This window comes from Natator depressus, chromosome 4 (assembly GCF_965152275.1).
Source record: "Natator depressus isolate rNatDep1 chromosome 4, rNatDep2.hap1, whole genome shotgun sequence".
Taxonomy (NCBI): domain Eukaryota; kingdom Metazoa; phylum Chordata; order Testudines; family Cheloniidae; genus Natator; species Natator depressus.
The window spans coordinates 91,621,461-91,639,195 of record NC_134237.1 but is presented as its reverse complement, the minus strand read 5'-3'; the positions used below and the strand labels follow the sequence as shown (position 1 = coordinate 91,639,195).

General features: G+C 45.9%; 1 protein-coding gene across 1 annotated transcript in view; it reads left to right on the top strand.

Annotated features, from left to right (window-relative positions):
- The first annotated feature begins 9,867 nt into the window (after positions 1 to 9,867).
- NIPAL1 (NIPA like domain containing 1) overlaps positions 9,868 to 17,735 on the top strand; it is a 46,312-nt gene continuing 38,444 nt past the window's right edge. Inside the window, exon 1 of the mRNA XM_074951452.1 lies at positions 9,868 to 9,969. Within this exon, the coding sequence (XP_074807553.1) occupies positions 9,921 to 9,969 (49 nt within the window). The 5' untranslated portion in view covers positions 9,868 to 9,920. The remainder of the gene's footprint in view (positions 9,970 to 17,735) is intronic.

Below are 17,735 nucleotides of genomic sequence, written 5' to 3'. Positions count from 1 at the left end.
ATAGACTTCTGTTAAGAAGAATAGTGACTCTGGGAAATGTGCAGGACATAGTGGATGGTTTTGCCATGGTGGGGTTCCCTAACTGCAGTGGGACGATAGACAGAACCCATATCTCTATCTTGGCACCAGACCACCTTGCCAAAGAGTACATAAATCAAAAGGGGTACTTCTCAATTGTGTTGCATGTGCTGGTAGATCACAGGGGCCATTTCACCAACAGTAACTTGGGAATGGTTGGGAAAGGTGCATGACATGCGCATCTTTAGGAACTCCGGTCTGTTCAGAAAGCTGCAAGCAGGAACTTTCTTTTCCGACTGCAAAATAACTGTTGGCAATATTGAAATGCCAGTCGTGGTCCTGGGAGACCCAGCCTACCCCTTGCTCCCATGGCTCATGAAGCTATGCACAGGAAGCCTGGACGCCAGTAAGAAGCGGTTCAGCCATAGGCGGAGCAAGTTCAGAATGGTGGTGGAATGTGCCTTTGGAGTTAAAAAGCCCGCTGGCATAGTTTGCTTACTAGGTTAGACCTCAGTGAAAGCAATATCTCCATTGTTGTTGCTGCTTGATGTATGCTCCATAATATCTGTGAAACAAAGAAAGAAAAGTTTCTGGTAGGGTGGAGGTGGAGGCAGATCTCCTGGCAGCCAATTTGGAGCAGCCAGACACCACGGCAAAAAGAAGAGCACACCGAGCGTGCTGCATCTTTGTGAGGCTTTGAAAACTAGTTTCATCAATGACCCACAGTAATGTGACACTTATGTGTGTTGTTCCTTACCTACCTGTCCCCTTCATTGCATGTATCCCCTTGTAAACTATACCCCTGCTAACCATTGTGTGGTGAATGAATAAAGAGCCTTTTCTCTTCAATCCATTAATTTTAATTATGCTCACAAACACTGAGAGACAGAAAAGAAAGATAACCTGAGCAAAAGGGCTGATAACACTTGTGTGTGGGGGAGAAACAAGGACAGTTTGCTTACAGTTGCACTGCAATAACAATCAAAGGTGTGGGAATGGGTGTCTTCTGGTCCTTGTACCCTCCCCTGAAGTTGAGTGCAAGGGATACTGGACTTCCTCCCCCTTCCCTGCCCCCTTCCCCTCCACCAGTGCATCCTAGGATGTCTGGGAGAAGAGGATGTGGAACTTGGCAACGATGGCAGCAGGTTCAGCATAGGCTGCCGAAGGACACCAGCGTCCAGCTGCCTTTCTTGAACTTCAGCCAGATGCCTTAACATGTCTGTTTGCTCCCTCATAATCCATACCATCTCATCCTGCACATCACACTTGTGTTCCCTACATGCTCTTCTGTCCTCGTGGTCATTGTGCAGGTTCTCAGACAATGCAATCCTCCATGCACTGAGCTCTGTCTTGTCACTCATGGAGGCACGCATTAACTCATTGAACATGTCCTCCCAAGTCTTCTTTTTCCACCTTCTAATCTGGGAAAGTCTCTGTCCCATTGTGGAGGGTGCGCCTATGTACAAGGTTTCAGCTGCAAAGAATACAAAATACAAGGGTAGCATTGACAGTGCATACATTGTTTCTGGTGCAAGATTAAATCTTTTTATAAAAGAAACAACCCTCAATGCACTTCCCTGCAAGCCACAATGTAAGCAGACTGCAGGCTACTGCAGGAGTCAGTTTGCTGCTCCAACCATGGTGAGTCAGGCCACGAGGCCTTATGCTGCAGCTTTTGTTAAGACATCCTTGGAATCAATGGTTGCAACCTCAGCACAACCCCCTTTCCCATAGCAACCTGGATGGTACTTGAGACAGGCAGTAGCGTAAAGCCCCACAAATAGTTTGATTGTTACAAAAGCGGCACCGGGTTGAGGTGGAAGGGAGACGAATAGGAATTGTCCCCCCCCACTTTTTTTTTTAAATGTTGGCTGCAATACACAGTGATTCCTTCTAACCACAACCATGGCACGCTCAGGAAAGTGCGGCTGTGTGACCCAGAATTCACCAGACAGGGACAGATTACTTATCGAATTGCTTGCAGTTTAAGGGCTAGCATATAAAACTTCCCCCGTTTTCCCTAGGTGACCATATGCAATATCACTCTCCTGAGGGTAACGGGCAGAAAGGGAGCAGATGCTGCAAGAGTCTGGGTACAGACCTGGTCCTTATGCTGCAATGCTGTGTGCTGCAATGATGCCAGAAGAGTTAATATTGGAGTGGCGCAAGAAAGTGTCCTACCGTGGTGGACGAAATAAGGCAGCCCTTCCCAGAACCTTCTGCAAAGGATTGCAGAGTATCTCCATAAAAGCTTCTTAGAGATCTCGAGGGAGGATTCCTGGGCCATCCCCAGGCTTATAAACAGTTTTTTTCAGAGAGCATTCTCTGTGTAGCTGGAGTGGCCACCAATAACTTCTATCTCAATTTTTAAATTCGGATTCAACATTAAAAATAGTAGCATGTAACCCCTACAGGTTGACTGAAAATGTGTATTCACCAGATGTATCTTCCCCGGCATCACGCTCCGTCGACAACTGGTCCTGTGAGGGGATGGCCTCCAGCGTTAAAAAAAGTTCTTGGCTGTCGGGGAGAATGGATCCTCCACTTGCCTGCCATGCATTCTCCTCCTTGTCAACAATGTCCTCCTCGTTGTTGCCCAAGGTCACCCAGGGCTCCTGGGAGGTATCCACGGAGTGTTTTGGGGTAGTTGTGGGGTCGATGCCGAGAATCGCATGCAGCTCCTCAAAGAAGAGGCATGTCTGTGGGGCAGAACCAGAGTGACTGTTCACCTCCCTTGTCTTCTGATATGCTTGCCGGAGCTCCTTTATTTTCACACGGCACTGCTGTGTGTCCTGGTGTAGCTCTTCTCCCCCATGCCCTGTGCGATTTTGGCATAAATGTTAGTGTTTCTTCTGCTGGTTCGGAGCTCTGCCTGCACAGACTTTTCCCCCAGCACAGCAATAAGATCCACTACCTCCTGTGTGCTCCATGCCAGAGTGCGTTTGCGGCCTTGAGCATCCATCGTCAGCTGTGTTGATGAACTCTCCAGGCCAATCAAACAGGAATTGAAAATTCAAAAGTTCCTGGGGCTTTAACAGGAGGGCAGCTGCTTCCTGTGTACCTGGCTGAAGTGCAGTGGAGTTGAAAGTGATCTCCAGAGTGGTCACAGTGGAGCACTGTGGGACAGCTCCTGGAGGCCAATTCATTCGAATTGCTGTGCAGTGTCTACATTGTCCCCATGTCGACGCGTGGATGGCGACTGAAGCACTGTGCCTCTTGTGGAGGTGGAGTACAGAAGTCAACTTTACAAGCCCTTTAGGTCAGCGGAAGGGACCCTGTAGTGTAGACACATACATTATTAACTCGACCTAACATGGCATATGTCTGACCTGAGCCAGATTCTCTCATTTCACTGATACTGATTTTACTGACTTCAGCTAATCCTGATTCAGATGGTGTAAATCAGAATCTAACTCATTATTTCGTTCTTCTCTTATCTCAATACCTTTTCCCATGCTGCCCATGATGCATCTAATCTCTTGGTACTTACACAGTGTTCATTGCTATAACAACTGAGTACATCACAAACATTAATACCCCTATAAAGAAGTGAAAGCAGTTCGAAACAGCAGTGTATCAGTGTGCACTAAGGAACTTTTAGTGCACAGCAGGAGGGTCCACCCAGAAAGTTAGCGTACAGCACACTGGAGCACTGTAAATTTACACCCCAGCATGCCACACATTAATTGATCATTTAGGTATGCCCTAGTCCATATAATAAATGTCACATTACACACAGGGCCCAATCTTCTATTGGTATAAATTAGCATAGTTCTACTGAAGTAAACAGAGCTACAACAACTTATACCAGTTGCTCTCGCCCAAAATATATAAAAATATAACACTGTTAATAAATCACTATTATATGGCACCTTTCTTCTTAAATAGTTCCAAAGTCCGTCACAAGTACAGTACACATAGAATCACAAATACACTTACATACACCTTTACATGATAATCCCATATACTATATGTTCTAAAATAATTTGTTAACATTAATTATGTCTTTCTGTAACTCTGGATTTTTAGTTTTGGATTTTTATTCATTGGATTTTTTTTCTTAGAGACAGAAAAGTTTGAAATTATTGTTACAGCTGCTTCTGTGTGGCTTAATAAACACAAGGAACAACTGATCCAAAGTTAAAGATATTATATAACACAGATTAAAACATTCCATTCTGTAACTAAAATAACCTATTCTCCCTGGGCTGCTGAAGGAGCAGCACATTAGGTGGGTTTTTTGGTAAGAGTCTAAAGAGGGTGTCTGGACTCTGATCCTGCTCTTGCAATGAGGAGGTCTCCCTATGCAGAACTTACTGATGGATCAGGGCCTAAAAAAATTTGATGTACATGTTAATACACTGTCAAGAATGCTTGTTTCTGGTTTCAAAGTTAGAGAGATATGTTTTCTGACTTAGCTACAACAGCTTTCTTTACTGTTTTGGGGAAGTGAATTTATTTTTGTTCTTTCACTCCAAAGTGGATTATTAATTATATCTTTTAGGAGGACTTATTTTGAAGTTATAGAACTAAAACCATCAAGATGAGCAACTGATTGCACAAGAAGGGCCAAATTCTTTACTGATATAACTCCACTGACTTTAGTGGAGAATTTGCCCCTATGATTACAAAAGCAGTTACACTGAAGAGAAAGCTCTACATTCATATAATATTAGAAGGAATGTTGTGTTTTCAGATAAAAGGCATTTTCAAACCTTGGAAAGTTTAAAATTGTATAAACATATCCAATTACCTCAATTTTAACTATTACATTGAGACTAAGGGTCCCAATCCAATTGCCTATTTGGCATGAGTTGTCCCATTGACTATTTATACGCAAAAAGTTAAGCAGATGTATAAATCATTGCAGGTTCAGGGCCAGATTAAGTAACTGGGATAACTCACCCAAACCTAATATCCACATGACTTCCACAGGGTAAGGGGGCAGACTTTTGTAATGGTCTCTTGATATACTGTAGCTTTTACAATAGTCAGTTTTACTAAAAGTGAGCATGACTCACTGCAATTGTCATGTTACCTCAAACTTTTTGTTACCTCACTTTTCTTGAGTCCAATTCTCCCTTTTGCTAGAGCTCCTTAGCCACAGTGACCTTGATGCAATAGCTACATCAAGTTTGCTACAAAGTAAATTGAACCTTATAAAAAGTGAATGCAATATTGGATCCCAAATGTTTAAATTGTGCAGTCTGTTCTGCTGCTAGCCAGCATACTGCCAGTGCTACTGCTCTGTTATACTCTGTCTTCATTTCTACTGTGCTTAGCATTTTTGCTCTTCAATCTTTCGTCTCCAGAACACAGGAACCAGTGGATAAACAGCACAGTTGAAACATAAGTAAGTTTGCTAGCTGTGTGTTCAGGTTTTATTGCTTCTTAGTATTGCTGTTTAAAAAAATACATTCCATAGTAGCAAAATTTTTTCCTGTCATGCCTGGAATTGAAACAGAAAGAATGGAGGAAAATTTATATATAAATTAGGGCTGTCAAGCAATTTTAAAAAAATATTTTTGATTACAAATATTTGTACAGTAAAAATGGCAAACAAAAGAAATAGTATTTTTCAATTCATCTCATACAAGTACTGTAGTGCAATATCTTTATTGTGAAAGCTGAACTTAAGTGTAGAATTATGTACAAAAAACCCTGCATTATAATAAAAAAATGTAAAACTTTAGAGCCTACCAGTCCATTCAGTCCTACCTCTTGTTCAGCCAAATCACTAAAACAAGTTTGTTTACATTTGCAGGAGATAATGCTGCCCGCTTCTTGTTTACAATATCACCTGAAAGTGAGAACAGGCATTCACTTGGCACTGTTGTAGCTGTCATTGCAAGATATTTATGTGCCAGATGCACTAGAGATTCATATGTCCCTTCATACTTCAACCACTGTTCCAGAGGACATGCGTCCATGCCGATAACAGGTTCTGCTTGATAACCATCCAAAGCAGTGCAGACTGACGCATCTTCATTTTCATCATCTGAGTCAGATGTCACCAGCAGAAAGGTTGATTTTCTTTTCTGGTGGTTCGAGTTCTGTAGTTTCTACACCAAAGTGTTACTCTTTTATGACTTCTGAAAGCATGCTCTACACCTTGTCCCTCTCAGATTTTGGAAGGCACTTCAGATTCTAAAACCTGGAGTTTTAGAGTGCTGTAGCTATCTTTAGACATCTCACAGTGGTACCTTCTTTGTGTTTTGTCAAATCTGCAGTGAAAGTGTTCTTAAAACGAACAACATGTGCTGGGTCATCATCTGAGACTGCTATAACATGAAATAGTGGCAGAATGCAAGTAAAACAGAGTAGGAGACATACAATTCTCCTCCCAGGAGTTCAGTCACAAATTTAATTAATGCATTTTTTTAAATGAGCATCATCAGCACAGAAGCATATCCTCTAAAATGGTGGCGAAAGCATGAAGGGGCATACGAATGTTTAACATAACTGGCATGTAAACACTTTGCAATGCTGGCTACAAAAGTACCATGTGAATGCCTGTTTTCACTTTCAGGTGACATTGTAAATAAGAAGCAGGCAGCATTATCTCCTGTAAATGTAAACAAACTTGTTTGTCTTAGTGATTGGCTAAACAAGAAGTAGGACTGAGTGGACTTGTAGGCTCTAAAGTTTTACATTGTTTTATTTTTGAATGTAGGGTTTTTGTACATAATTCTAAACTTAAGTTCAGCTTTCATGATAAAGAGATTGCACTACAGTACTTGTATGAAGTGAATTGAAAAATACTATTTCTTTTGTTTGCCATTTTTACAGTGCAAATATTTGTAATAAAATAATATAAAGTGAGCACTGTACACTTTGTATACTGTGTTGCAATTGAAACCAATATATTTAAAAATGTAGAAAACATCCAAAAATATTTAATATATTTCAATTGGTATTCTATTGTTTAACAGTGCAATTAATTGCAATTGATTTTTTTAATCATGATTAATTTTTTTGAGTTACTTTGTGAGTTAACTGCGATTAATTGACAGCCCTAATATAAATGAAAGGGTTTGGTACAAATTTGCAATCAAAGCGGGTTCTCAGCCAGTCATGAAGAATGCTGATGTTTACCAGCCAAATGAGCCAATCATCTACCCAAACATCCAGATTTTAGAAGCAAAAGGTAAGAACAGAAAACATATTATATGATGGCCAATATCTATTTGGATGCTAGACAAATTGTTTAGGTTTGTTAATAAATACTGCTGGCAGCATTGCTCTAAATTATGTGGTTACGTTATTCAAGACTTTGTAGTTAAATAATTGCTATTGTTTTGATTGCTTTTACGTTTTTTTAATTATTAGCTCAGATTTCTTTATATCTATTTCTTTTTCTGTTACTATCCCCATAGCACCCGTAGTGCTTTGGATCATCAGTCTCTCTTTCAAGGGACAATTTTTTTCTTTTCATAAGTAGGGGCACCGTGTCCTTACACAGTTCTTGGACATTGAATATGGTCCAAACTTACCCCTTCCTGGGGTTTGCCTGAGAAGTTATCAAAATGATGATTCTTTTCACAATACACTCCAATGATTATCCAGGTAGCTGCCTTAGTATTTTCTGAACACGAAGCTCCTTTAAATTGAATTAGTCATATAACCATGCTTACACTATAACAGTTTGTTCCCAAATATTTAAAGTTTGTTTTGAAGCTTTAAAGTTAACAACAACAATGAACTCTGTATCTCTTGTAGTAAGAATCTCTGTTTAAAATGGACATGTTTAAAATTTGGAATATAATTCTCAGCTTTGAGGCACAAATCAAACACAACATTCCAAATACATTATCAGTCTGAATAATATGGGATATCTGTAATTGATATAGCTTATCTAGCAAATTGCACTTTGCATCAATGTCTTAAAAAAAGTTAAAGCATTGGATTTTTATGTCATTGACAAATAAATTTGACTTCACTTTCATCAGTTCAAAACAAGAAAAACAAGATCTGTTCTGAAACCACTAGGTAACAAAGTTAGTATCTTTTTATGATTACATATAGCAAGAACAAACACAGTGAATCACACTGCGGGTGTGTACATGCTGCACCCATTTTGCTCATTGGCATGTGCAGAAAATTCCTGTAGGGTGAAAATTTCACCTGCATAGAGCCTGAGTGATCAAGTCACACACCACAACGAAGAGGCAGGACCCAAGGCTGCAGCACACCTCCCATGTTACTACTGTTACAGCCAATGCAGCCACAGCCTCTCCATGCCAGTTGTGGTGAATGTTTTGTGGAAACTAAAGGCCCTCCCCGGTCCCTAAAGTTACTCCTACCAAGGCGTGTGGTGTCAGTCTATGCAGAGCCAGAACACAGACTCTTTATTTGGCATTCCAGAGGCCCACAGGCCCTCTTTCTGCATACTTGCTGTACCCTCATGTGGTCTATCCCATGTGAGGCTTAGGGTTCATAATGACTTATGTAAGGGGTTGTTGGCCCCTTACTAAAACTCAGTGTGTTTTTTTTGGTTGGCTACCTCCCAGTACCAAAAGAAAGGGGAAGGGTCGATGGAAAATCAGGACCCTGAGACTGACAGTCCGCAGGAACAACAGGGAGAGGCCAATGCTCCAGGTTAGCCTCATTGACAGGGTGGGCAAGCTAATTAGGGAGTCGGGGGGGGGGGGTTCCGTGTGAGCTGGAACTGCCTGGGACAGAGTGGGGCCAGTCCTAAGGAGAGAGCAGGAGTCCAAACTGAGCTGGAGAGCAGGGTTACACCATCCAGAGAAGCAGCCGAGGAAGTAGATCCGTGCTGGGAGCAGAGCCACGGGAGCAGAGCCACAGAAGCAGCCCAGAGAGCAGCCCTGTGCTGGGAGGAGAACTGCAGCAACCAGAGCCAGAGGGGCCAGAAAAAGCAACCCAGGGGGCAGGAGCCAGAGCAGCACCAGTGCTGTGGCAGAGTGGAGCTGGGGCTGGAGCAGTCCGGAGCCAGGTGCAGTGAGCAGCTGGGGAGAGTGACAGGGGATCCTGGGCAACAGGCCCAGCACAGGGAGATGCCCCCAGCCAAGAGGCCTGGCAGGCCAGACTTGGAAGGGGATCGTAACCCCGACAGTGGGGGCTGACACTGAGAAGAAGGGTCCTGCCACGTAGAGCCTGTATGCATGTGGCCACCACCAGAGCAAGTGTCTGACCTGCAACATCCTTGCAGCACAGCCAGGGCCTGAGAAGGAGGCCTGGGACATGTGATGAACAGACTGTGAACTTCCCTTATATTCCAGAGATGCTGGCAGAGAAGGCAGGTTTGGATAATTTTTGGTGGTGCCCAGAACAGGTCCAAGGTCTCCCCCTCAAGGCTCTGGGAGAGAGTTTGGGTGCTGGGTGAAGGCTCTGGGCTGGGGCAGGGGTGCCGGAGGGGGGCAGGGGGTCCACGCTTACCTTGTGCGGTGCCGGCTCCTGAAAGCGACCCGCAGACCCCTCTTGCAGCAGCTCGGCACTCGGGGCCAGGGCAGCGTGTGGCGACTTTTCCTCCACTACCCCCCCCCCTCGCCCCCAGGGCCGCAGGGACATGCTGGCTGCCTCCCGGAGTGGCGCGGCGCGGGCGGGCAGGAAGCCGCCAAAGGCTGTGTCTACACTGCCACTTTAGTCATTCAGGGGTGTGAAAAAACACCCCCCGAGCGACAAAAGTTTTAGCGCTGAAAAGCGCCGGTACAGACAGTGCTTTATCCCCTCTGAGCTCCCCTTTGCCCTGGATTCCCCACGGCCCCGTCGCCGTGACAACACAATGAGGCGAGCAGGGGCAGGGCTCCGGCCGCAGCCTCCGCACCTGGGCGGGGAGTGGCGGAGGGAGGTGGGGGCCGGTGCAGCGCCAGGCGGGGCTGGAGGCCGGGATGTGGCTGTGAGGAGACGCTGCGCCCCGCACTCCGTGAGAGCCCAGAGGCATGGGGGAGCAGCCCGTGATGGTACCAGCCCGGGAGCGCTGCCGCGCAGGTCAGTCACACCCGCCCGGGAGCGGGGAGCAGTGAAGGGCCGAGAGGGGCTGGGGTGTCTCTGGCTGGTGGCACTGGCCTGAGGGAGGGCCGAGGAGCGGGCAGATGGCTGGGGAGGCGGCGCCGGACGGGCTGACTCGGGAGAGAGCAGCCTGTGGGGAGCCGATGGGGAGAAGAGCGCGGACAGCCGGCAGGGGGCGCTGCTAGGCGGAGTGGGGCTGGGGTGGGCTGTGTTTCCACAGCCGTAGCGGCCTGACGCTGGTGCCACCTCCTGGGAGCAGAGCAGCCTGCAAATGTAGTGGGGCGGATTGAGAAAGATCCTGTCTCTAGGGCAGCACCTAGCGATCTGAGATACCCAGACTGAATTCTGTTCTACAACGGTTGTTGTAGCACTGATTTCACTATAGCTGTTACATTCAACAAGCAAGGCATAATAGCACTATAAACACTCTCAGGGTATGTCTACACTACGAAATTAGGTCGAATTTATAGAAGTTGTTTTTTTAGAAATCGGTTTTATATATTTGAGTGTGTGTGTCCCCACAGAAAATGCTCTAAGTGCATTAAGTGCATTAACTCAGCGGAGTGCTTCCACAGTACCGAGGCTAGAGTCGACTTCCGGAGTGTTGCACTGTGGGTAGCTATCCCACAGTTCCCGCAGTCTCCGCTGCCCATTGGAATTCTGGGTTGAGATCCCAATGCCTGATGGGGCTAAAACATTGTCGCGGGTGGTTCTGGGTACATATTGTCAGGCCCCCGTTCCCTCCCTCCCTCCGTGAAAGCAAGGGCAGACAATCTTTTCGCGCCTTTTTTCCTGAGTTACCTGTGCAGACGCCATACCACGGCAAGCAGGGAGCCCGCTCAGGTAACCATCTCCGTACGTCTCCTGGGTGCTGCCAGACGTGGTACTGCATTGCTACACAGCAGCATCAACCCATTGCCTTGTGGCAGCAGACAGTACAGTATGACTGGTAGCCGTCATCGTCATGTCCGAGGTGCTCCTGGCCACGTCGGCCAGGAGCGCCTGGGCAGACATGTGCTCAGGGACTAAATTTGGAGTCACTTGACCAGGTCATTCTCTTTAGTCCTGCAGTCAGTCCTATTGAACCATCTTATGGTGAGCAGGCAGGCGATATGGATTGCTAGCAGTCCTACTGTACCATTTTCTGCCAGGCAGGCAAGAGATGAGGATGGCTAGCAGTCCTACTGCACCGTCTTCTGCCAAGCAGCCATGAAATGTGGATGGCTTGCGGTCCTTCTGCACTGTCTGCTGCCAGCCAGAGATGTAAAAGATAGATGGAGTGGATCAAAACAAGACCAGATTTGTTTTGTACTCATTTGCTTCCCCCCCTCCCCCGTCTAGGGGACTCATTCCTCTAGGTCACACTGCAGTCACTCACAGAGAAGGTGCAGCAAGGTATATCTAGCCATGTATCAATCAGAGGCCAGACCAACCTGCTTGTTCCAATAAGAACAATTACTTAGGTGCATCATTTCTTATTGGAACCCTCCATGAAGTCCTGCCTGAAATACTCATTGATGTAAAGCCACCCCCTTTGTTGATTTTAATTCCCTGTAAGCCAACCCTGTAAGCCATGTCGTCAGTCGCCCCTCCCTCCGTCAGAGCAACGGCAGACAATCGTTCCGCGCCTTTTTTCTGTGCGGACGCCATACCAAGGCAAGCATGGAGCCCACTCAGCTCACTTTGGCAATTAGGAGCACATTAAACACCACACGCATTATCCAGCAGTATATGCAGCACCAGAACCTGGCAGAGCGATACCAGGCGAGGAGGCGACATCAGCACAGTCACGTGAGTGATCAGGACATGGACACAGATTTCTCTGAAAGCATGGGCCCTGCCAATGCATGCATCATGGTGCTAATGGGGCAGGTTCATGCTGTGGAACGCCGATTCTGGGCTCGGGAAACAAGCACAGACTGGTGGGACCGCATAGTGTTGCAGGTCTGGGACGATTCCCAGTGGCTGCAAAACTTTCGCATGCGTAAGGGCACTTTCATGGAACTTTGTGACTTGCTTTCCCCTGCCCTGAAGCGCATGAATACCAAGATGAGAGCAGCCCTCACAGTTGAGAAGCGAGTGGCGATAGCCCTGTGGAAGCTTGCAACGCCAGACAGCTACTGGTTAGTTGGGAATCAATTTGGAGTGGGCAAATCTACTGTGGGGGCTGCTGTGATGCAAGTAGCCCACGCAATCAAAGATCTGCTGATATCAAGGATAGTGAACCTGGGAAATGTGCAGGTCATAGTGGATGGCTTTGCTGCAATGGGATTCCCTAACTATGGTGGGGCCATAGACGGAACCCATATCCCTATCTTGGCACCGGAGCACCAAGCCGGCGAGTACATAAACCGCAAGGGGTACTTTTCAATAGTGCTGCAAGCTCTGGTGGATCACAAGGGACGTTTCACCAACATCAGCATGGGATGGCCAGGAAAGGTACATGACGCTCGCATCTTCAGGAACTCTGGTCTGTTTCAAAAGCTGCAGGAAGGGACTTTATTCCCAGACCAGAAAATAACTGTTGGGGATGTTGAAATGCCTATAGTTATCCTTGGGGACCCAGCCTACCCCTTAATGCCATGGCTCATGAAGCCGTACACAGGCAGCCTGGACAGTAGTCAGGAGCTGTTCAACTACAGGCTGAGCAAGTGCAGAATGGTGGTAGAATGTGCATTTGGATGTTTAAAGGCCCGCTGTTGCAGTTTACTGACTCGCTTAGACCTCAGCGAAACCAATATTGCCACTGTTATTACTGCTTGCTGTGTGCTCCACAATATCTGTGAGAATAAGGGGGAGACGTTTATGGCAGGGTGGGAGGTTGAGGCAAATCGCCTGGCTGCTGGTTACGCGCAGCCAGACACCAGGGCGGTTAGAAGAGCACAGGAGGGCGCGGTACGCATCAGAGAAGCTTTGAAAACCAGTTTCATGACTGGACAGGCTACGGTGTGAAAGTTCTGTTTGTTTCTCCTTGATGAAACCCCCCGCCCCTTGGTTCACTCTACTTCCCTGTAAGCTAACCACCCTCCCCTCCTCCCTTCGATCACCGCTTGCAGAGGCAATAAAGTCATTGTTGCTTCACATTCATGCATTCTTTATTCATTCATCACACAAATAGGGGGATGACTACCAAGGTAGCCCAGGAGGGGTGGTGGAGGAAGGAAGGAAAATGCCACACAGCACTTTAAAAGTTTACAACTTTAAAATTTATTGAATGCCAGCCTTCTGTTTTTTGGGCAATCCTCTGTGGTGGAGTGCCTGGTTGGCCGGAGGCCCCCCCACCGTGTTCTTGGGCGTCTGGGTGTGGAGGCTGTGGAACCTGGGAGGAGGGCGGTTGGTTACACAGGGGCTGTAGTGGCAGTCTGTGCTCCAGGTGCCTTTGCTGCAGCTCAACCATACACTGGAGCATACTGGTTTGATCCTCCAGCAGCCTCAGCATTGAATCCTGCCTCCTCTCATCACGTGGCCGCAATATTTGAGCTTCAGCCCTGTCTTCAGCCCGCCACTTACTCTCTTCAGCCCGCCACCTCTCCTCCCGGTCATTTTGTGCTTGCCTGCACTCAGACATTATTTGCCTCCACACATTCGTCTGTGCTCTGTCAGTGTGGGAGGACAGCATCGCTCAGAGAACATTTCATCACGAGTGCTTTTTTTTTTTTTTCTTTCTAATCTTCACTAGCCTCTGGGAAGGAGAAGATCCTGTGATCATTGAAACACATGCAGCTGGTAGAGAGAAAAAAAAAGGGACAGCAGTATTTAAAAAGACACATTTTATAAAACAGTGGCTACACTCTTTCAGTGTAAACCTTGCTGTTAACATTACATACATAGCACATGTGCTTTCATTACAAGGTCGCATTTTGCCTCCGCGTGGCTACCCCCTCAACCCTCCCCCCTCCCCGTGGCTAACAGCGGGGAACATTTCTGTTCAGCCACAGGCAAACAGCCCAGCAAGAACGGGCACCTCTGAGTGTCCCCTGAAGAAAAGCACCTTATTTCAACCAGGTGACCATGAATGATATCTCACTCTCCTGAGGATAATACAGAGAGATAAAGAACGGATGTTGTTTGAACGCCAGCAAACATACACTGCAATGCTTTGTTGTACAATGATTCCCGAATACGTGTTACTGGCCTGGAGTGGTAAAGTGTCCTACCATGGAGGACGCAATAAGGCTGCCCTTCCCAGAAACCTTTTGCAAAGGCTTTGGGAGTACATCCAGGAGAGCCGCGAATGCCAGGGCAAATTAATCCTTTCACATGCTTGCTTTTAAACCATGTATAGTATTTTAAAAGGTACACTCACCGGAGGTCCCTTCTCCGCCTGCCGGGTCCAGGAGGCAGCCTTGGGTGGGTTCGGGGGGTACTGGCTCCAGGTCCAGGGTGAGAAACAGTTCCTGGCTGTCGGGAAAACCGGTTTCTCTGCTTGCTTGCTGTGAGCTATCATCTTCTTCGTCCCCAAAACCTGCTTCCATGTTGCCTCCATCTCCATTGAAGGAGTCAAACAACATGGCTGGGGTAGTGGTGGCTGAACCCCCTAAAATGGCATGCAGCTCATCATAGAAGCGGCATGTTTGGGGCTCTGACCCAGAGCGGCTGTTCGCCTCTCTGGTTTTCTGGTAGGCTTGCCTCAGCTCCTTAAATTTCACGCGGCACTGCTTCGGGTCCCTGTTATGGCCTCTGTCCTTCATGCCCTGGGAGATTTTGACAAAGGTTTAGGCATTTCGAAAACTGGAACGGAGTTCTGATAGCACGGATTCCTCTCCCCATTCAGCGATCAGATCCCGTACCTCCCGTTCAGACCATGCTGGAGCTCTTTTGCGATTCTGGGACTCCATCATGGTCACGTCTGCTGATGAGCTCTGCATGGTCACCTCTGCTGATGAGCTCTGCATGGTCACCTGCAGCTTGCCACGCTGGCCAAACAGGAAATGAGATCCAAAAGTTTGCGGTTCTTTTCCTATCTACCTGGCCAGTGCATCTGAGTTGAGAGTGCTGTCCAGAGCGGTCACAATGGAGCACTCTGGGATAGCTCCCAGAGGCCAATACTGTCGAATTGTGTCCACAGTACCCCAAATTCGACCCGGCAAGGCCAATTTAAGCGCTAATCCACTTGTCAGGGGTGGATTAAGGAAATCGATTTTAAGAGCCCTTTAAGTCGAAATAAAGGGCTTCATCGTGTGGACGGGTGCAGGTTTACATCGATTTAACACTGCTAAATTCGACCTAAAGTCCTAGTGTAGACCAGGGCTCAGTGATACAGCCTGTGCCCACAGGCGTTACACTGGTGCAAAAACTGTGTGCGGAGAAATCAAGAGTAGCTAATTTGATGCTTACCTCTCTCTCCGCTGTTTTTGCAGTTGTCCCATAATTTAAACAGACTCCCTTCAGCACAGGTACACACAGAGCAGAAGTTAGCATCCTGGGTCTCTGATCCTGAGTGGGACTTTTGGTTGCTGCTGCTGCAATACAATCATAAATACATTAAAGTGAAGTTCTGCCCTGAAAGATGACTAAGAATGTCACGTTCACAAGTCTGCTCTCTGTGTATTAAAGCACCAAAAAGCAGCAAGAGGGTGATGATGTCTCTTGGTTCCATTGACATGAGATTGGGCAAAATTTCTACAAAAACTGAACATGTATTAATGAACATTAATATCTTAGGGCCTGATCTTACTATCCTTGGACAAAACTCCCAAAACTTCTGGAGAAGAGAATTATTTACTGAACTAAAACATACTTAATAGGCTCTGCTGTGTTGGGCAGTAACTTAGTATCTGGATAAAGCAGACCAAGTCAAGGGTATTCTGCTCCTTTCTTATCTCACCCTTGGGGTTGCCGTTTAAAAAAAAAGTGTATAAAAGTTAGCCCCTGTTACAAGACGGCAACATCCGTGTTTCATTATATCAGAGCTGCAGTTATGTGTTTAGTAACTAGTATGGAGAGAAGGATCCTGTACTGATACTGACATCGAATATCAGGCCACACCAACTCTGAAGGAAAGTTGGAACTATTTTTGGAAGCTCTTTAAAATTTCCAGGTTTGGCTTTGTACTCTTCATAAATGCTACAGTATTTCAGCCTTATTCCCTGAACAAATGTTTCTTTAAACTGGCTTTTTTAGCTTCAACTTCTCTTCCTGTTAAAAAAGGGTAGTCCTATTTGCCCTGCAATGTCCAAATATTAGAACTCATTTTTTTAACATAAAACAAGATGGTAAAGGAAGGGGTTAGAACATAAGAATGGCCATACTGGCTCAGACTAAAGGTCCATCCAGCCCAGTATCCTGTCTACCGTCAGTGGCCAATGCCAGGTGCCCCAGAGGGAGTGAACCTAACAGATAATGATCAAGTGATCTCTCCTGCCATCCATCTCCTCTCTCTGACAATCAGAGGCTAGGGACACCATTCCTTGCCCATCCTGGCTAATAGCCATTAATGGACTTAACCTCCATGAATTTATCCAATTCTCTTTTAAACCCTGTTATAGTCCTAGCCTTCACAATCTCCTCAAGCAAGGAGTTCCACAGGTTGACTGTGCGCTGAGTGAAGAACTTCCTTTTATTTGTTTTAAACCTACTACCCATTAATTTCATTTGGTGGCCCCTAGTTCTTATAGGAACAAGTAAATAACTTTTCCTTATTCACTTTCTCCACACCACTCATGATTTTAAATACCTCTATCATATCCCCCCTTAATCTCCTCTTTTCCAAGATGAAAAGTCCTAGCCTCTTTAATCTCTCCTCATATGGGACCCATTCCAAACCCCTAATCATTTTAGTTGCCCTTTTCTGAACCTTTTCTAATGCCAGCATATCTTTTTTTTTGAGATGAGGGGACCACATCTGTATGCAGTATTCAAGATGTGTGCGTACATGGATTTATATAAAGGCAATAAGATATTCTCCATCTTATTCTCTATCCCGCTTTTAATGATTCCTAACATCCTGTTTGCTTTTTTGACTGCCACTGCACACCACGTGGACGTCTTCAGAGAACTATCCATGACGACTCCAAGATCTTTCTCCTGATTAGTTGTAGTTAAATTAGCCCCCATCATATTGTATGTATAGTTGGGGTTATTTTTTCCCATGTGCATTACTTTACATTTATCCACATTAAATTTCATTTGCCATTTTGTTGTCCAATCACTTAGTTTTTTGAGATCTTTTTGAAGTTCTTCACAGTCTGCTTTGGTCTTGACTGTCTTGAGCAGTTTAGTATCATCTGCATCACTTTTCTTGATCAAAGCTCAAGTAATGTTGAGTGGTTCCAACTGAATTGTGTCAACCAAAGTGAAAATTGCCAGAATTCAGGGCCCTTGTCACAACGGGAGAAATAAAGTGGGTGGAGAGCAGAAGGGAAAGATGACTTCACAGAGGATCCATGTCACCAAAGGTTGAACTGCGTAAGAATACTCACTAATTTGAGGGTCCTGTGATATTCGCACATTGAAATGAGTGCGGACTTGTGCTGTGAAAAGCATAGATTAATTTCTTTGCATATTTGAAGGTGACCTGTAAAGTTGCAGGAGAAGAGGGAAATTGGGCCCTTGTCACAACGGGAGAAATAAAGTGGGTGGAGAGCAGAAGGGAAAGATGACTTCACAGAGGATCCATGTCACCAAAGGTTGAACTGCGTAAGAATACTCACTAATTTGAGGGTCCTGTGATATTCGCACATTGAAATGAGTGCGGACTTGTGCTGTGAAAAGCATAGATTAATTTCTTTGCATATTTGAAGGTG